Source organism: Rhinolophus sinicus, chromosome 1 (assembly GCF_057876585.1).
Source record: "Rhinolophus sinicus isolate RSI-liver-muscle chromosome 1, RSI-T2T, whole genome shotgun sequence".
Classification (NCBI taxonomy): domain Eukaryota; kingdom Metazoa; phylum Chordata; class Mammalia; order Chiroptera; family Rhinolophidae; genus Rhinolophus; species Rhinolophus sinicus.
In genome coordinates, this window is record NC_142501.1 from 19,030,903 (window position 1) to 19,053,051 (window position 22,149).

The window sequence follows — 22,149 nt, forward strand, 5'->3', positions numbered from 1 at the left end:
AGCATGTATTTCTTTTACAATCAATGAGGTGCTTATTCAAAAGTTCCCTTTATAGGCTAGAATTAACATTCACATACATATAACTTCCACATTACTTACCTGAAAAGTGTAAGAATAGAAGTTCCATTGTGATGACTTGTGCTTTCATCGTTATATAAAAGCTCTGCTTTGTTTTTGGTAGGAGCCCTGGCTGCTTCTTCATCCAAAAGAACTAGTAAAGTTTTCACAGTATCTCTGCCACAGTATGCTGTGCCATGGTTTATGGCATAAGATTTTGGCTAGAACAAAAAATAATTTTAAGAAAACGTTATAATCACCCCAGCTGGGTCAATCAGTCACTCTTTTCCATTTCATGTGCCACTGTTCTCCTTCCTCCTCTGTTGTTTAAGTAATAAAAAATCAGCCATGAGAAGTGGCTTTAAGGTATGTATTTCTCCCTCAAGCCATACAAAAATCAATCTTATCAACTACCAGAAGCACAAAAGAATAAGAAAAATAGTTATCATCAAAGAATGACAATTAAGTTCTGGTCAAAATAACATTAGGTTCTAAGACAGAAAATTTAGCTCCTGTCTAGCTATGTGACCTCAGCCTTATGACATAATCTCTCTGTGTATTTTTTCTTTATTACCAAAGAGATGGGGTTCTAGTGATCTGAATACCAACCCCACAGATAGCTGTAAATATCTACTCATATACAAAATTGAAAAACTAGTTGACATTCATTCATTCAGGATAAGTACCGTGTTTCCCTGAAAATAAGACCTAGCCGGACAATCAGCTTTAACGCGTCTTTTGGAGCAAAAATTTATATAAGACCCAGTCTTATTATAAGACCAGGCAGAATATAATATAATATAATATAATATAATATAATATAATATAATATAATATAATATAATATAATATATACCAGGTCTTATATTAAATTTTGCTCCAAAAGCATTAGAGCTGATTGTCTGGCTAGGTCTTATTTTTGGGGAAACAGGGTACCTACTAAAAATCCCAAGCAGTGTGTTTGAAGCTAAGGCTACAAAGGTAAAAACCACTGTCTGAAGGAACCCACAGTCTCCTGGATAAAATTAATAAGTAATCAATAATTGCATTACAGAGTGTTAAGTGCTATTTCTAACAGAATGTATACACAGTGCAGTGGGAGCACACAAAAGGTAGTGATCAATTTACCCTAGAATCAAGGATGGCTTCATGGAGGAGGAGAGACACAAGGGTAGGAGAGAGCATGGTACTTTCAGGGACAAGGTAGCATGATATGACTACACAACAGGATAACAGAGAGGAAATTATATGAGATGAGCCTGGGAAACCTTTGTGTATCGGGCAAAGAAGTTATGGCAGTCTGTTACAGAGTTAAAAGTTCTTGGTTTATTAAGCCAGGAAATAAAATGATCCTATTTAGATTTTAGGAGAATGATGGCCACATGTAAAATATATTCCAGGGTAAGAATGTTATTACATCTGGAGACAGGATGACAAATTAGACTGTAGTAGTCCAGCTTAGAACTGAAGAAGATAGTAGCAGTGGAGATAAAGAAAAAGCAGATTGAAAGGGAAGAGCTGGAAAAATTTAGTAACTAGATAGAATAAGGGAAAATATATCATAACATAATATTATATAAAGCTATGTGTAAGCACTAACTCTGCAGGCATTTCTGGCTGGGTTTGATACCAACTTACTAGTGTGTGCTATGGAACTCTGGGAAAGCTGCTTGACCTCAATGTGTTCGGTTAAGTCACTGGTAAAATAGGGGTGATTATATTGCCTAACCAGTAGGGTTGTTAGACAGTGTGCCTAGATATTAAAGTTGGCCTTGCTAGGACATCCACTATAGCTGGGGAACTTTCCTCAGCTTTCATCAACATGGTCTTGGCCTCCTTTGACCACTTGGCTGACTCAGGCTACTGGTGAACTATAATGTATAACCACACTGGAATTTTAACCAATTACCTATCACAATCTGGTGCTTAACATATATATTTTTCATCAGAACCAGAGAAGTCCATATTGTTAATATTAATTTCATTGCGAATCACTGGAATGGATTTTTCAAAGATTTCTGATTTGGTTGAAAACATGCAATTAAGATCCACATCATTTGTGCTTTTATTTCTCGTGACAAGAAATGGAAAAGATTGATGCTCTTAATTATTTGAGTTGTGACAATTCCTGATTTATACTTCTAGTAACAACCTGGTTATCATTTGAGCCAAGCTAGTCACAGGAAGTGTTAACACACATGGGATACATGGGGCAATAACCCAGAATCTGCCCCATCAAATTAATCAAAAAAACATGCATTCTAATAAAAAAAATTGCTAAAAAGAGTCCCCAAGAGCTGTGAATAAATAAGCAATAAAAAATAAGCAAAAGTCTTTACACTGGTTATCACAATGACACCTAATGAAAAGCGGCTTTTGTTACTTGAATAATTAAACTGCAACAAATGGATGAATACTCTAAAATTGTGTTGTAGTAATAAAAACATGGTAGTCAATTTTTTAACTAATACTATAGTTATAATACTGTATGATGTTTGATTATCTATGTAAAAAAAAAATAAGAAAGAAGGGCATGTTGTAGAAATATATACTTAGAAGATTTCTAAGTATAGAGAAATTCCGAATGTTGGCAGTGGGCTGGCAATGGAGGTAAAAAATAAGAAATCATGGAGATGAAAAAATTCTATAAAAGAAAAATAAACTGCTGAATAGAAAGCACTACTATTGAAGTTCTATACACTGCCTAGTACTGGGTTCAGAACCAGAGAAAAACCGGACACTTATTTTATATCTGAGTAAATGGAAACATAATAGTTTTATCGGAATAATTATTGAAAAATATGACAAAAATATGACCAAAAAGGGACAAAATATATGACAAAATATCCCTCAAGAATTAAAAATTTCTAGTGCTCAAAGGGATACTGAAGAATATCCAATGCCCTACTTTAATACATACAATTTGGTCCAATGATGCTATGATTTAACCAAGTCGAACATAATCCTGCATAATCCTATTGAGAAACTTAAATTTTCAACAACATAACACAGGAAACACATTCTTGTGACTGAAGTGGCAATCGCAAACCATTTCTACAACAAGTAGAAGAGAAAATGTTTTGTTTAGCAGGAGAATAACAACAAAAAGCTCATTACCCGTGCAGGACTGATGTCAGTGGTGCAAACACCTACGTCTCCTTGTTGAGAACTGATAATATTTTTAATCCTTAAATCCAAATCCTGAGCAACTTCCTCTACTGCTTTATAAAAAGGGTCCCTGCTGTTGTGACCTTTAATCAACTGCATCTTTATCACTGAGAGTATCCGACTCCCTGCAATGCTGAAAATAGACATAAGATTGCCTTTGTCACAACGGTATTAGAAATGACAGTATGCTCGTAAGCTTGAAAATATAATCCTCAGAGTTAATCAACCCTTTTCAAAAACCATGGCTTTGATCTTATAAATCAAACATTAGCACATTTAAGAAACGGATGAGAACATTTAGAAGCCAAAGTAAAGTTTTTCTAAAAGCGAGTCATTTCAACAAGGTAACTTACTTCTTCCTTAATTTAAAACCTTAGTGATATATGATATATGATATAGATCAGATGGAGTTATATACACACAATGTACCTTTAGCTACAACTAAGGTAAGAAAACAACTACTTTCATTGAATATCTAGAATCCTACATCACTTTAATGTTGAAACCAATTCGAAAAGTATTATTACCCTTAAGTCACAGATGAGAACAGTGAGTCTCAAAATGGTTAACTAGTGTGTCTAAGAACACACACTGTTCTGGGCTAGGAAGGAGACTGACCTGAAATGCATGACATCACTTTACAATATGATAAGGGTTATTATATGGAAGAAGAAATTAAGCTAGTTAATATTGACGCTGGTTAGTACTGATGGAAAGCCAACCAAAGACTGAACCGACGACGGCCAGCAGACAAGCGTCTTAAAAACCCTGAGCTCCATTGTTTCTTTGTGCTAGCCTGAACCTGAATGATTGGGTTGCAGTTCCTGCTCTGGAAGGCAGACAGAAAACCAATGTGAGAAACAGAGAAGGAAGGATTCGGGTCCATGACACCAAGAAATTAGAGGCGTCCAACAATAGAAGTGGGGTTTTTTTGGAACTTGTGTGATCTCCATATCTCGAGGAGTGCCTGGGAAGGCTGCACAGTGCCCCAGGAGAGGATGGTGTGGTCTGAGTGTGCAGGCAGAGTGCCTGAGCACAGGTGGCAGCTCCTCTACTTTCTACCTTGGGTATGCGATTTAACCTCTCTGGGAATGTTCTAGTGGCATAAAGGAAATGATGAACTGAAGTCATCCTCACTGCCTCATTGCCAGGCTTTACGTTTAAGGGAACAAGCCAGGTTCCCTGACAATCATTGGAAATACAACTGCTCACATTTCAGTAGCTGGTCCAAACAGAGAAGGAAAGTTACAAAAAAGATTGCAGAGAGACTTATGTATGGTAGTATATGAGGCCAGTGTCTCCCACGTTTGCCTGCTCATCAGAAACATATTCAGTATTTGTTTAAAGATCAACTCCAGACCCCACCCTATTTGAATCACAATCTTCAGAGAAGGACATTGAATGGTTGCATTGTTTTAAAAGTGCCACAATTGATTCTTATGATTAGACAAGCTTTGGAAACATTTCAGGAACAAATTAACTCTTTGAGAAAGGAACTCTATTTTACTAATCTTCATATTACCAGTTCTTCTGTGTGATAATCTTCGTATCACACATAAGGAATGATTAATATGCTTGTTGAGTAAATGACCACTATCACACACAACAATCTGAAGTTTATAATAGTTAAGACAAAAGACATATATTTTACTATTATCTGTATTATTATTATTATTATTATTATTTACAATACAAAAGCACTTACGGGGTTTCTACTTACAATTCAGCAGACTAGATACTTTGGGGGAACATCTTATTGAGCTGGGCAGGAATTTGGGGAAATCTCCAAGTACCACCCAATCTCTCCCCAAGAAAGGAACAAGCAAGAGCTGAAGTGGGAAATTAGAAGCCGTGAGTGGTGAGCAAGCAGGATGAATGGGGTTTTCCTGAGGACAAAAATCTCTAGTAGCACCTTAAACAGGGCACAAAGCCCAGGGTGGGAGTGGGACCCCGGGGACTTTCAAATTGCATCTGAACCTTCCAAGGGGAAAGGAGCTAGTATGGCTTTTATGAGATTTATTCTATGTCCTTTATATTTGTAAAGCTATTTTTTTTAACATTTTCTATTGGTGATGGTGTAGAAATACAATTGCTTTTTGTTTATCGATGTTGTTCCCAGCAATGCTGATGAAATCTACTATTAATTTTAATAACTTGTCTTTAGATTCCTGGAGTTTTCTACATATAGAAACATACCACCATCAGTTAAGAGCTGTACTTCTTCCTCTTCAATTGTTATACCTCCTATTTCTTTTTCTTACCTTACTACAGTGAATTGGACATCTAATACTACACTGAAAAGTGATTCGAGCAGGAACTCTTGTCTTGTTCAAAATCTTAAATAGAATGCCAGAACATTTTCTCATTAAGTAGGTTTTCATAGAAACCCTTTATCAGGTTAAAACCCTTCTTCTTAGTTCATTTTACACTGAGGGGATAGCTGTGTAGGGTAGGTATGTATTGATAGACTCGTGACTTTGGGAAGTCCTTGGGCTTTGTCCTCTGTCCCCTCAGACTTTGGTGGCTGTAAGAACAGCCTCTCCAACTCATCACATTCAGCAAATACTCTCAAAATAAAAGCTGGCTTCCCTTCTAGACTTCCCTTTCTGGCTTTCTTCCTTCCCCTAGTTTTTGGCTTGTATTTTCATTACATTTTCCTGTTTATCAATGCATTTCAGAAGCATTTTAAAAATGTTATCCAGCATTATAAATTATTGTCAATGAAGGGCAGACTAGGTACGGCGGACCTAGTTTACCATACATCCACAATCAGAACCCTCATAATAGACTCTAAGAATTGTTTTACGTATACAGACACTTTCTTTATCAGTTAGTTTTTCCTTAATTTTCAATTAAAAGCACGGAAAGTAATTGGATGAAATGTAGCCAAAGTGAAAACACAATTGACATTATGTGCTTTACCTGGGAATTAATCTCTAATGGAAGAGTTCTGGGAAAGATTCAAAAGGATAATAAAATATGAGAGTGTCTTAGGCAATTACAAGAACGCCCCCTCTCCAAAAAAAAAAGCTTTAAATGATATTAGGTAAAAGTCACTTTTGCCTCCCTTTTCTCATTCCTTCCACAAGAGCAAATATACTAAATTTTAAAGATGATATAATGCAGTGATTGTATTTTATTTACAAAAAAATTGGTAAGACTTGTGTTTCAGACTTGTCAAGGTCAAGATGTTGACCCCAAGCACCACTGTTATGACTAGTCTGTTTCTATACATTCACTATGTACTAACCAAACATTAACTCTTAAATACCTGCTCAGCAACAGAGTGGCTAATTCAAACACTTGCTTCTAAATCTTAGAAACTCCTGAAGTTGTAACTCAAATTACACCAGGACATTTGTGCTAGGCACTGGTAATACAAAATGAAAAAAAAAACCTTTCTCTTTAAGAGGTCACCATTGACCATATGATAATGAGGTACTGAAGGTATAGAGGAATTTGAGTAGGGAGGTACTCAGGAAGGATTCCTAGAAGACCCATTATGACTATTCTGGATAAACATTAATAGAAGAATTTAGGTGAAAAGGTAAACTGCAGCTCCTGACTACGAAATGCATCACATTAGAGGCCTATAACAGAAAGAGAAAAACGAGACGAGTGAGAACAAAACACAATTAAATCCCTAAGCTTGTATCAAAACATAGTGACTGAAAGAGAACAATGAGCAATAACACAGACAAATGATTGGTACTACTTTCACATAATTATACTACCTTTCCTGTATACATAGTGACTGGCTTTTCTCTACCATCTTCATGAATTTCATAATTATTTGCTAAAAGAAATTCTATCTCTAATAGATAAACGTGGTTAAAGGTGCTACATACAAAGTAACAAAAATGTTTCTGAAATGTTTTTAAATGACAAAAATATAACATTAGGATTTTGGAATGGATAATTTCAACCAGATTTCATATTCTATAAATACATGATGTTTAGTCCAATATGTATAATGCAGATGTGCCATTACAAAGTTGTTGTGTGCATAGTCAATAATATGTTAATAACTCTGTATAGTGCCAGGTGGGTACTAGACTAGTCAGGGGGATCACTTCTTAAGTTATACAAATGTCTAATCAGTGTGCTGTACACCTGAAATTAATATAAAATAATACTGAATGTCAACTGTAATTGAAAAATTTAAAAAGGAGGGAAAAGGTGAAGGGCAAAGGAGGTCCAAATTTCCAGGTATAAAACAAGTAAGTCATGGGTACATAATATACAGCATGAGGAATATAGTCAACAATATTGTGATAGCGTGGTACAGTGTCAGACGATTGCTGGACTTATCGTGGTGATTGCTTCTTTAGGTGTGTAAATGTTGAGTAACTATGGTGTACACCTGAAAGTGACATAACATTGCATGTTAGCTACATTTTTTAATACAAATCTTTTTAAAAAGTTGTGCAATAAACTTGAAATACAGAATTTTAAACATTTGAACAATAGGGAACTAACTAATTTATGTAACCTGAAACCTCTCATTTAAGACATTTTTCAGGTAAAAGTATAGTATGCATTTTATGGTGGCACCTACTGGCAAAGGGTAGAAATGCAGCCAAGCTATAGCTGAGATGGTCCAAGGAAAATCTGGCAAGGGGGAGATAAAGGTGAGAATAGATTCTTTGATTTCTTCCCTGTCTATTTAGTCCCCATCCTTTTTAGGACGCAAAGATTATTGTGATTCCCTACCATCACCACCCTGTTATAAGACAAGTAGTACAAACTTATCCTCAGTTACAAAAGTTAAATACATTTTTATCTCTAAGTTTTAAGGTGGAGAGACAGAAGCTAGAGCTGAGAGACAGGCAGGAGTTAGAGTGTACAGAATTTGTATATCATATATCATACTGAGATTTATCCTGTACCTACGATGAAATCTTCGAAGGGTTTTAATCACGGAAGTGACATTTGCTGTATTAGACAGATCACTGGCAGCTGTGAGGGCAACAGGATGGGGCAATTTAAGATCAGAGGCAGAATGAACGACTCAGAAATAAGTGAAAAAAATTCAGGCAAGAAAAGATGAAAATCTGAAAAGAGACAGTATGAAGAATGGAACTAAGTTGCTATAGGAATAGAGATGAGAAAGAATACTAAGAATGTTAAGTAGGAAGAATTGATGGAGGATGGTGACTGAAGGGACAGAGAAAGGAGAAGAAGAGTTTCAGACATGTCCCAGGTTTCTGCTTGGGTGACTGTAGGGAGAGAGGCTTCATTAAGCTGTGGGCACTTAAAGAGAAGTAGGGTTTCAGAAAAAGATGAATATCCAATTTGGGACAAGTTTGAGTTGCCTTTGAGGTAACAACCTATAGGAAGTTAAAGGTACATTTTTTATAATGAATGTCAACTACAATTTTATACATATATATATATATATATATATATATATATATATATATATATATAGTTAGTTAGCTAGTTACAAGAAGCGGAGTACAGCATTAGGAATAGAGACAATGGAAATGTAATGGCTCTGGGCGATGTCAGAGGGTAGTGGATGGAGGGAGAGGGGGTTGCCACTGTGTGAGGGATATACATAATAAATGTCTAACTATTACATTGTTTTGTGCACCTGAAACTAATAAAAAAAATGTTTAAAAAAAAGACACATTTTTGAAATTCAGGTTTGAATTTCACTGAAATGTAGGTTTATAATTTGCATATATGTAGTCAGAAAGGTAGGTGGAAAAACAAGAGAATGAAATCTCAGAAGTTATGGGGGAAAGTTCTAAGAGAGAAAATGATCAAGTCTGAGGACTCAGAAGAGAACAAAGGCTACAACTCGAAGATTGGGAGTGATCTTTGGCAGAATAGCGTCAATGGAATGGAAAAGTGAATGACTGTGAATCATCTAAGTACAGACAAGTTACTAAATACTGAGTATCTACTCTGCCAGAAACTGTGCTAGGGCCAGGGAATAGCAGTGAAGAAAACCAATAAAGCCCTCTTAGACTTTACAGCCTAGTGAGAAATATATAACAAATGATTAGAAATTGGGAAGTGGAGTCAAGAACAGTATTGTTTTTCAAGAATTTCAGCTATAAAAGAAGAAGGAACTGAAAAAGATGATGGTTTGAAAAGATGGTTTGTTCGCGTTTTTTTCTTAAAAGCTTTGTAGACTATGGCTAAAGTACTTGTAGAAGAGGAAGCTGAAACTGTAAGACAAAATGAAAACCAAGGAAACAATGTCCCAACAGGTTACCCATATTGTGCCCACTGTAGGAAATGTGCTATCTTCTCCCCATCTGGGTTTCATTTCACCCCCATTCTCCCTATCTGGATAACTCCTTCAAGTTCATCCTTCAAGATTAAGCTCAACTATAACAACCATCCAGGTAAGCATTCCTGACACTCTTAGCCCTGGCTCCCAAAACCTAAGTCAACTGTCCTTTCCTCAGTATATCCTTCTATTGTCGCATGGGTAGGATATACGTTTTTAGGTTTTAATAACTTTACTTTTTAAAGTCATGAAATGAATATATGCCTAATATATACCAAAAAAATCCTAAAAAAGAAAATAAAGATGTCTCAGGTGGACTATTTAGACACCCACTTGAATATACCTATTATTTAGACACCCCCTTTTTCAGTGTCTTCACTGAAACATAGAGAAATTACTCATTATAACCAGATAGAATATCCAAAATAACTGGCTGCTAAGTTACTGAAGAATTTATATGAAGAATTTAAGTCTATTGTCTCCCCTTAGATGCCTCTAAAATGCGCGCCTACCCTGTCACACACATGTACATGTACAAACACACTTCTACCTTCTTGGTAACTTACCCCACCCAGAAATTTCTTCAAAGGGAATGTAATTATAATAAATTACCCTGGATTGAATATATGCATTTATATCTGCTCCCTCCCAAAACCAACCTCATTAAAATGCCAAAAAGGCAAGAAAGTTTTTTAAATCAATAAAGGAAAAGAGAATGGGAGAGGAGACAATAGGCAGTGATAGCAGAGACGTATCCTGAAAGTATGGAATGATGAAAAGCAGATGGACAAGTGGCAACTGACTACCCAGAACAGAGAAAACTAAAAACTAAGTAACTGCTAAAAGAGACACCAATAAGTAAGTACCATGTTTCCCCGAAAATAAGACCTAGTCAATCAGCTCTAATGCATCTTTTGGAGCAAAAATTAATGTAAGACCAGTCTAATTTTACTATAATATAAGACCTGGCCTTATTTTACTGTAATATAAGACCAGGTCTCATAATATAATATAATATAATATAATATAATATAATATAATATAATATAATATAATATAATATAATACCTGGTCTTATATTAATTTTTGCTCCAAAAGACGCATTAGAGCTAATTGTCCGGCTAGGTCTTATTTTCGGGGAAACATAGTAGCAGCCTGATAGTCTCAGAAATGGGAGGCCACAGTGAAACTATGGTAAAGATGAGGTTGCAGATAAGAAAGTTGGCTGAAAGTCTGCATAATGAACACTTAGACCCCTAAATCTCCTTTCCTCTTCTGACCAGTTAGGCTAGTGCACTTCTCTCACCTCAGCATGGAAAGCAGGATGACTCTGAAGAAACTAAGCCAGAGAGGCTCCGGACCTAGAGGCACCAGTACTGACAACAGAGGGATTAAGTAAAAGTCTGCAGCTCAACTGGGCGACTCAGCATTTACCCACTTGGCCTCAAATCCCGGAATATTGCTAGCCAGAGGTAAAGCTTTCGGAAAGAGACTAAAGGATGCCTCCTCTGTAGACATTTTGGGAAAGTCCCAAGAAAAGACCTACAGTTACTGACATTTGGAGAATCCGCAACACAGGAGACACAGACTAGCAAGCTATGATGAAGACCACTGCACAGAGCTGTTAATCAGCTTTAGAAGGGCCTCATTCTTAAATAGCAAAGGACAGTTCAGAATCAACATCCACTTTTGGAACACCTCTAACATGAAAGAGACCAAAACAAACAAAGACACTCAACTTTGATAAAACAAAGATCATACGGGAAGTAGATAATCTTAAAAATTAAAGATAATAATCTTAGAGCAATAAATGAAACATGGTAAGACCACCTATAATCAAATGTGAGAGTAGAATAAAGATATTTGCCTCCCATTTATTTTTTTCTCAAAAAGCTCTTTGTGCAAAATAAGGGGTTTACCAATTTAAAATAAAGTCATGAGATCCACAAAACAAGGTACAAAGCAAATTCACAAGGTGATGATAAAGCTTCACACTTGCCACTCTGAAACAGGCCTAGCCAGCAAAAATACAGATTGAATGAAGAAGATGGACTCTCCAGAAAGAATGTCTTCAAGGGCGAAAATCAGAATGGACAGATGACTAATATTAAGAAGAAATTATATAGTTTTGTTGACAAGCTCAATAAAGAATTGATGATAAACATATAGATAGTAAAGAAAAAAGTAGATATTAACTTTAGAAAACAACACAAAAATTTGTACAAAAAAGGAAGTATAACCACAGTACATCACATACTTTAGCTATAGGCAATATTTATAGAATCATAACTATATAAACCAAAGATTTAACCTGAAATTGTTATATAACTATATTAGAAGGATGAAGGAAGAGAAGTATGCGTATGTATCTCTGTCTGGGGGGAGGGGCAGTGATGAGAGGGTGAGTGGTTGATGAATGGGTTGCGAATCCTCATCTTCCCTGGTAGGAAGTTAACAGATAATATCTAAAACTGAAAAATCCAAAGTAGCTGCATTTAAATTTCGTTTAAATGAGGTAAACATAAAACAAACATACACAAAAAACAATTGGGCATTTTTACAAGTCTGTAGTACCATTTGACTTCAACAAAATATATGTACATCACTTTGCAAAAAATAAAACATTTTTAAAAATTAATTATCTACTATCTCAGGAGAAATAGCCAGCCTATATATACTATCTGAGTTCAAAAGACTTCACTGATACTGACCATAAGTCTAGTCAAAACCCTCTTCCAAATTTACTTTCTTATAATGAATATCCATATAAAAAGATATGTAGAAGGATGAAATCCAGAATAAAAGCCTGAAAAAAATTCTTCTTGGAACTTGAAATGGAAAAAAAATTCATAAAATAAAATGTAGTGGTTAAGAGAATGGGTTCCAGGGTCAGAACTGGTTGAATTCAGATCCCAGCTCTGCTGCTTAAAAACAATGTGACTAGCATAAATTACTTAATCCAGTGTTTCAGTTTCTTCCTCTCTAAACTGGGTCCCTACATAGTATCTATCATGTAAGGCTGTTGTAATACTCAAATGATAATCCCCATAAAGAGTTTAGTACACTGTCTGACACATAAGTGTTCAATAAATTCCAGCTATTTTTATTAGTACTGTGTAATGGCATACCAGCCAAATTGACAGATCTATCACAATTGCTAACATATACAATCTATTTCTGTCGCTTCCAAAATTAATCTAAAAATTATTCACCATCCAATACACTTATATTGTAAACGAATCTATTAGATTAAAAAGGAAAAAAAAAAACACAATCTCTTACTTCCAATGTCATATAAACACAAATTCCAGATGAACCAAAGATTTATGCATAAGAAAATGAAAAAAAAACAACCCTGAGAATTCATAATATCTTCATCACTTTCCTTACTCATTCTTGACATGGGTTTCCTTTACTGCTAAATAAAAAGTTTCAAGAAATTATCTATTAGGTCATTTCCAGTCCTAAAACATCTGTTTCTTCCAGATAAAGATAAATGGTAAACCCTCTTCTGTAATCGAATTCAATTTGAACTTGTCTTTTGACTCTGGCAAAAATGTTGGAATCACAGAGAGGCAAAACTTTAGGGGGAAAGGTCATATTCCATTCACTTAGATATTTTGTTTCTTCTCCCTACTGTTTGGTCTGATGATTGGTCATTTCAATAGCTCTTACATTCCTGCCTCTGATTCTGTGAAGTTGTAAAGGTAGATTAGTAAAATACATTTGCAAATTGTGAAAAGTCATTACCTTGGATTTGATATTTCTCCAAGAATCTCATGTAATTTGTCAGTGAAACTAATAAAATTATACAATCCTTTTACATGTGTCCTTAAAGGATCAGATGGTGATGGTGCATAGCCTTTCCCTCCAAGCTCCAGTGTTCTAATAAATGATGTGGCCACCTAGGAATTAAAACAAATGATTCAGTTATATTTAATGATTTAAAACTACAATTTACTTTAGGAAGCTCGGTATATTTATATAATTCTGGGCATACAAGTAAAGTGAAGCACTTTTATGACTCATACCACGCTTTAATTCAGAAGCAAATAATCAAAGAAACAGGTGCCATGTGGAATTCATGCCAGCAAGGTTGATAGCAATGCAGGTAGAAACCGAGAAGCTGAGTTAGGGGACAAATTAAGGGCACAATATGTTCACAGAAGTATATCATTAACTATAAAGAATTAGTATATATATGTATTCTTATAGAGATTGACAATTGGCTACTGGAATTGTTAAATTGAGCAAAGGGGTGTTTAGTGTCAACTGTTGATTTATTCACGGTTGGGCAATTAATTCAACTCTTCCAAACTGTAGCTTTATTTGTAAAATAAAGATTTAGATGAAGTAATTACTAAGTCCCATCTAGTTTCGTATCCTATGTTGTTTGATCATGCATAGTTCAAAAGGCTTGCCTTTATAATGATAAAAACACATATATGATGGCTATATACAAAAGCATCTCCATCAAAGATGAAATATTCTAAAGCAGTGTTTTCCAAAGTGTATCCTAAGACAAATTCTACGAAATTTGAATAAGTTGACGAAAAGTTCCATGGTCAAATAACTTAGGAAACAACAGATTAAATGATAATGTTAACCTAAGAAGATTTCTTCATGGCAGGACTCCTTGAAGCTTTTGATATACAAACATGAATTTATGCATATCCAATAAGGGTATACACTATTTCTAAACATTTTGCCCTTAGACACATTTATTCAAGAAGCATTTAACAGGAGCTTTTTGCCTTTGGCTAGCACTCTATAGAATACATGTAGAAAAACACTGCTTTAGAGAAATTCTCCCTTGCCAAATTTGAAGGACTTAGTAAAAAATAAAAATGCTATGGATTTTCAAATACAGCGGTAGGACATAAAATAACAATTTAAAAGTTATGTTATGGTAGTTACAATAATTCTATATTATGGAACATGGACCCCACTATTCAAAGAGTCTTTATTTTAAAAATCTTGAAAATGCAACATATCCATACCAAAAAGAGAGACATCTGTTTCTCTCGAGCAGCATGTTTCAAATCGGTGAAGGCTTCTCTTCCAAGTCCTCTATCAGGAATATTGAGAATATGAGCCAGAGCCAGGTCATTCTTTGAATTCACTAGCAAGTTCAAATATGAGTAGATAATTTTCTTTGCTAGTAACTTCACCTATACAATAAAATATTGTTATTTTATTTTCTTTATTGAAGTTGTTCTAAATCCGCACTTTTCATACGCAGTGAAAAATACTTGTGATCATTCAATGACAATATCTCACTCAGATCTTTGGAAAAAAGAATTGCCAAATAAACCCAAAGTTTGGGTTGGACAATTTATATATCCTTGCTCATGAAACCAACTTGCTGCAATGAAAGCTATGACTAAATACCAACTATCATAATTATTGAAAAATGGCTCTTAGAAAATGAGGGTAAAGGGGACCAAATATATGGTGATAGAGAGAGAACTGACTCTGGGTGGTGAACACACAATATGATATATAGATGATGTATTATGAATTGTACACCTGAAATCTATGTATTTTTGCTAACAATTGTCAACCATAATAACCTTGAATTTAATATACATATATAAACAAATTTTTAAAAAATGCTTTGGGGGAGGGGAGTTATCACTTTCTGAAGGGTATAAATGATAAATGTCTAACTATTACAGTGTTTTGTACATATGAAACCAATAACAAAAAAAAAGAAGAAAAAGGGTCAAACAAAAAAACTAATTTTGGAACAGAAAAATGACACATTACTCAAGAACAATAGTGCATCGAATACTGGGGGAAACAAGGAAATTAAACTGTGCTGAGAAAAAAGTGTGCTAATGTGACATGAAGATATTTAAATTAGATGCCTCAGCGAGCACAGAATGTAGCAAAAGAGTTGGAGAAAGAAGTTTGTCCCCAGTATTGTTCCAGGCAGAGGATAACCGGCTGGGAAATACTACAAAAAGGGAAAGAGGAAACTAACAGGAACACAAGAATGCTAGAAACTAATGCAATATCGAATGTCAATTGCAACTGAAAAATAAAATAAATAAAAGAATGCTATGCAAAAACAAAAAAATGCATTGTGAGAGCTGCAAAATTAAATAATGTTGAAAACTAAAAAAAAAAAAAACAACGAAAAAAGAGAATATGATATAAAAGACAGTCTAAAACCTGCATTTCTGATGAGGCCTAATCTCAATCCCCTGCATACATTTACCATTAAGTAACAGCCAATAATGAAGGCCCCTGAAGTGTAGGGCATGGGCCAACTGATACTATTTGTCCTCTGCCTACGTCCCTGACAAGAATATACATAAGGGCTGAAATTAAATGGTTAAGTATTTGGAGAATTACTAAGATACTGACTTTGACAAAATCAAATAACCAACTAAATATTAAAATGAAGAGATTCAACCAAATGCTAAGCAAACAGTTGATGTTGACATTAATAGGCCTAAAACAGAGCTAAAGATCATTCAAGCACAAGATAATATTGGAGAAAACTTTACATGGGCCTCAGTTATTTCACATATATTGTGCTTGTCCTTCACAGTCAGATAAAGGGCATAAAGAGAGTTAAAGATGTAGCAATAAAAAGTTACAAATCATTAGGAAGCCTCCAAATAATTGTTAAGGAAGTCTCAAGTTCATATACATCTGAAAAGCACTTTTAAAGATAATGTACTTTGAATTATTTAAATTCCATGTGAAAAACAATTCTTGAAACAGGGTCAATTTTAAAAAACCTCATTAGACCGGAAAAGGTTACCTTAAATATGGACTTGAAATATAATTTAATTAATTAAAAGACGTTAAAATATTAAGTCTATGAAACTTTTTTTCTTAAATATTAAAGATACTAGCATTTATTACCTTTGCCGAAAGGTTCCCTATTTTCCCAATATAAAGCAGCCAGCCATTCACATGCTCTCTTTCTTATCACTATTATAATTCTGCATATCAGCCAATTATAATTCTCTACATAGATCTTAATACTTTCAGATACTTTATTTTCTTAAACTTTCTAATACTTCATGAGTTCCATTAGAGCAAATGATGTATCCTTAGGGATGAAAAGAGTGACTGGCATTATATTAGGAAATCAATCCATTTTTGTTGATAGGTTCTCAATCAGTTTTTGTTCAATGATGAATGAAAAAAAATTAATACATATAGTAGGCTCTTTTAGATATTTCAAAATTGAAACTATTGATGAAAACTTAATGTAGGATCAAATAAGTGCTCATATGTTTTTACTACATTGCCTTAAAAAGACAAGTACTCTAAGGTGCAACTAAATTAAAATCATCTTTAAGATCTGCCCTAAAGTTTTATAAACTAAGATAGATCATAGTTTTCTGCATAGATTTCAAATATCCTTTTCTCTTTACTTTCACAGTAAATCACAATACTTCATGGGAATCTATAATACAAAGATTTCCATTTTAACCTCCCAGTGCAATACTCTGTCTAAAACATCTCTCTTCTTTATCTCTTTGACATTTGGGGAGAATAACACAATGTGCCAAAAATCAAGTCAGAGAACAAGTGATATTCACACTGTAATCAGAAATGTTTTTACTTTTTCTACATTTAATTTCATAAAACTACATTTAGTTTCACTGTGCTTCTGCTGTCCCAAATTAACGAGTATTTAGCAGTATGTGTATACCTGACCCTTACTGAGTACAAAACCAGGTCTTAAACTCCCACATCTACAACTTGATCTTTAAGGCTAGCAAATGTGTCCTTCTGATGCTAGGCAAACATCAGGGAAAAACATCTTGCCGTCCTCACAGTTAGAGTGTTTCTTTTAACTCATGGCTGCAATTGGAAATCTATCCCTATCATTATGGTCAGATAACATGGCAGTTATGGTTTCCTTGCTCTTGTATTTGCAAGTGGGTTATAAAGAAGCTCTCTGGAAAAGCATTTCACATAAATACAGTTACGATGTCCAGAAGTAAGGGCCTAAATTGAAAAAATCCACAAGATTGAAGCTTTCACCAAGATACCAAAAATAAAGATACCGTTCTATTCATTTGTTTAATGAACTGATTCTATCCATACCACAAAATATTTGCAATGTTTTAGAATTTGAACAATTTTACTTAAGCTTTCTGACAATTCCAAATTTCTCCTATTCCTTATTACTGAAGCACAGATATTCAATCTCAATTTGAAGTCAATTTTTCTAAATTAAGAAGATTAACAATTCATACAGGTATTGTTTACTTTCTTTGCCAACACATAAATTACTACAATAATGACCCCAAAAAAGTTGGATGAGAACTGGTAGAATTTTTTATTTAATTGATGGTTTTCTTTTGGGGCCTTTATTCTATTTTTCCCTTCATTACTTCAGAATTTCTAAAGCAATAGTTTCATATCTTAGGAAAAAGAAAATAAAAAGTAAAATAAAATAAGGAAACAAAAATATTGTTTCTCAAATGCATTCCATTCATCTATTTAAGGACTCTGGTGTGGCATTAATAAGTACATTTGGTGATAAAAATATATCTTTGGCTTTGCAAGACTGCAGACCAAAAAGTTAATTTGGAATTTTAAAATATATGGTCTTCCAAAAATACTTTGTAAAAAGAAAAATTAGAAGTCTGCAAGTAACAGAAAAATGGCTGAGGGTATGGCTGCTACTTTAATAGTCCTCGTAAAATCTAATCCATCAGCTAACTATTAGATAAAATTCTCCTAGAAAATAGAATTCAAGAAGACAAAAGATAAAAAGTAGAGGATTAACACAATGAAACTATCACTGTTTTTTAAATGAGAAAACTATATACTCAAAATAAAGACCCATAGATTTCTATATACTGTAATCCTTTTTCATGGGTATACCTTTAAGATGTTTTATACCTGTAAGCCAAAATTCTAAAAGCTTAGGTCACTTTACCTGCAAAATTAGCTAATTGCTCTTAATTAAAATGCACAATAACAAGTATTGTTTTCTCTGTGTAGAGTTTGTAAGACAAATCTAAAAGAAGAGATCTGTAAATGATCTACCTCTTGATATATGAATGTACTCCGTAAGTATCACTGGGAAAAGACCAGGTAATTTGGTAAGCGGTCTGCCAAGATTTGGGGCAGGAGAAAAAAATGAAGAGAATGCAAAATTAATTTTGAACATGAGAAAATAGTTACGAATCACTAAAAGGAAATCACAAATCTGAGCAGGAAACATTCAAAGGTGGGCTTGGGATATTTTCTTGTACCAGAAAAGGAGGAGTGCTCAAAAGTCTAACAGGACATGTAAAAAAGACACAAAAGTCAGCTTGAAGGGGATCCCTCTATTTTAGCATCAAAGATTAATGACTATAATTGATTTAAAAACTCCAAATAAACTCATAGACACAGAAAACAGTTTAGTGGTTACCAGAGTGTAAGGGGGTAGAGGATTGTAGAACAGGGTAAACAGGATCGAATACATGATGATGGAAGGAGAACTGATCTGGGTGGTGAGCACACAATGTGATATACAGATGATGTATTATAGAATTGTACACCTGAAACCTAGATAATTTAACTAACCATTGTCACCCTATTACATTTAAGAAAAAGAAAAAAAACCTCTAAATACATAAAACTCCATGAGTCCATAGCAATATATATAAACATAAAAAGGAGAAAGATCAATTTTAAAAATACCTAATTAGCCTTCTGTATTATAAATAACTATTAATTATACCAACTCATAAACGGGAAATTAAAGAGAAAGAACTAAGTAGTAACTCTGCCATTTTTAGGGAAATGTACTTCATCGCAGTTGATGAGTTAAAGCTCTTAGTTACTGAGAAATGGTAGCTAATTAATGAAAGACATGACAGAGTTAAAAACTCACCATTCTGAAAACTCTAAAGAAATCATTGATTCACACAAGCATGATCCACACATGCTTAAAACCATTGGGTGAAAGGTTGTTGGGAAACAGGAAATTTAGTGTCAAAGTATCACCCCACAGATCCTTGCTGACAGCAAAGGTAAAGCCACACCTTTATACTGGAGAGAACTGACAATTCGAGGCAACCTGAGTTTGTCTCCTGATGTGATACAAAATTAAATATTCAACAACAGTTATGAAGTATTTGTTCAGAAATGTTAAACCTCAATCTAAGCAAGCTTTTAGATGCAATTTATTGGAAATAGAGAAACTTCCAATTTATTGGAAATAGAGAAACAAGTTAAATAATACCAGTAGGCATTAATCTGCTAAATAAGGGAAAAAGTAAGACTAAGGGAAATTCTGTTACATTAAGAATCTAAAGAAACATAAAACCCATTTTGGGGATGAATCAAGAAATTTGAATAGGGAAGATAGCAAATGATATTATGGAATACTTAAGTTTTCTTATATATGATAATGATATTGTGCTTATGCCCTTATTTTCAGGAAATGATATGCTTAAGAATTTTAGGGATTAAGTGTCATGATGTTAAGTGTCATAACTTAACTTTCAAATACGATAGAAAAAATATCAGATGCAGATATAAAGCACATTAAATCTAGGAAGTAGGTATACAGGTATTTATTTGAGCGAAGTGATAAAACACATATATTTTTAAAGTGCTATCTGTATAGCATGGGACTTATGAGAGAACCTGCCTTTGCAATTTTTCCTGAAAAATGAAGGTGATTCATCAAATGTGTTAACTTACTGGGACAGTGGATTTGGAAGTCGGCATATTCTAGACCTTTTATATACTATATTTTTAGATATGTTGAACGTAATTCTACTGCTTTTTCCAATACTCTTAAACTTCCATTTTGTCAATGGTGATTTCATTAACCATAGAAACTTTCATAAACATAACTCCTATGGTTAGTTAGAGGTTACTATATTTAATTACGTACCTAGCATTAGCAGCTAAAGGTAAATTATATTAGACCAAATCTGTACTTAGCACTACTTTTCTCTGGTTGGTTTGTACAACAAACCTTGTTACCTAAGTTCATAATGCCGCCATTATTCTACTGCAAAGGGTACAGAACAGATTTCCCAATTGTACATATCTTCCCAAGAAGCAAAGAAGTAACTGAAGTTTACCAAATAGTCAGTTCTCTGTATCCGAATCCGCAGGTTCTGCACCTGCAGATTCAACCAACCGAGGATCGGTATTTGAAAACAAAAAAATGTTCCGTTGTTGCTGGCATGCACTGCGTAGTTGGGCCTATGATGATTGCATCTGTAGTGAATGTGTACATTTTTTTTTTTCTCGTCACTATTCCCAAACAATACAGTATAACAACTATTTACATAATGTTTACATTAGGGATTATAAGCAATCTAGAGATGATTTAAAGTATACGGGAGGATGTGTGCAGATTATTTGCAAATATTGCATCATTTTACATAAGAGACTTAAGCATCCATGGATTTTTGGTATCCCAGGAGGGTCCTGGAACCAATTCTCCAGTTACCAAGGAATACTGTACAAAGATTCAAAGAACTCTGACAATCTGGACCTTCAACCACTTTTCTGATACTTAGAGTGATACCTATTTTTGCACAGTGGCTGTTACTTTGACCTAAAAACATGAAGTAACTGATTATTATCATGCTCTTGCCAGTATCCATTGTATTACTCTTCACAAAGTTACTTAAACAAAATTTTTTTAAAATTTTTAATTAAAAAAATAACTATAATGTACAACCAAATGCATAGTGATTTGAAGGGGATCATACCCTGCTTTCATTTACTCACAATTTATCATTACCTTTTCATTATCCTGGTTGTGTTTACTCATTGATGATGTCGGTACATAAAGATCAGTTTCATCATCTATTGCATACTGTCTGCCAGACAGAAAATCCTGTAGTTGACTCTGTAGGAAATACAGAATATTACTAATAAAATGCTACGCCAACTCTAAAAAATATTTCACACCTAGCTCTGCTCAGTGTCCCTGATGGTCCAGTATACAGAATATTACCTGACCTTTGTTGGCAGTCAATAATATACAGACATGAAATTAAACTTCCTAACAAAGTGCTTCAATCTGTTTCCAATGGCATCTGTACTCAGAGTTTTACAAGTTTAGAGTTAAAAGATGACCTTAGAAATTGAATCTGAGCCTTTTATTTTTATGAAAGAAGAAAAAGACAAAGACAAAGTCTTATCTAATGCCCAGAATAAATGCTTCATTTTGGAATCTACATAAGTAAATCTGGTATCGTAAGCAGCACAATATTTCACACAAAATAGTTTCCATGAAAAAATAATTTATAAAGAGATATTTGCTTTCACCTTGCCATGCAACTCAACGTCTCCATATTATTTCATTTATTCTAAGGAATCTAAGATTACACACACACACACACCATTCATAATGAGTGAACTGGGAGCAAAGGTACAAACTGAATTAACAAAGCCCAATGAGATTGTAACCCACTTTTCCGCTTACATATTGAAAAGCTTTAACTAAAATAATACCAGTATATACTTCTTAAAAAGTAATAGCATTTGCCACAATTCTACTGATAGGATGAGCTGGTACTCATAAAGAGATCATCATAAAGAAAGAAAAAAAAACAACTAGAAAGCCTAGGATTTTGTCATATACAATTTTTCAATCTCAAAATTCAAGATCACTAAGAGAATTTACTACGTGACAAATTTTAAATAGAAGTACTCCTCACACTTCTGGTTCTGATGTTTTC

At 34.1% G+C, this 22,149-nt stretch overlaps 1 protein-coding gene across 3 annotated transcripts in view; it reads right to left on the reverse strand.

Annotated features, from left to right (window-relative positions):
* PARPBP (PARP1 binding protein) overlaps positions 1 to 22,149 on the reverse strand; it is a 55,169-nt gene that overhangs the window by 15,078 nt on the left and 17,942 nt on the right. For 2 of the 3 annotated variants that reach the window (XM_019732082.3, XM_088797209.1), the window contains 5 exons: positions 21,207 to 21,314; positions 14,470 to 14,640; positions 13,220 to 13,374; positions 3,175 to 3,358; positions 100 to 278 (listed from right to left, as the gene is read on the reverse strand). In XM_019732082.3, the coding sequence (XP_019587641.3) occupies positions 100 to 278; positions 3,175 to 3,358; positions 13,220 to 13,374; positions 14,470 to 14,640; positions 21,207 to 21,314 (797 nt within the window). The remainder of the gene's footprint in view (positions 1 to 99; positions 279 to 3,174; positions 3,359 to 13,219; positions 13,375 to 14,469; positions 14,641 to 21,206; positions 21,315 to 22,149) is intronic. The other variant, XM_088797211.1, reaches the window with a different exon arrangement.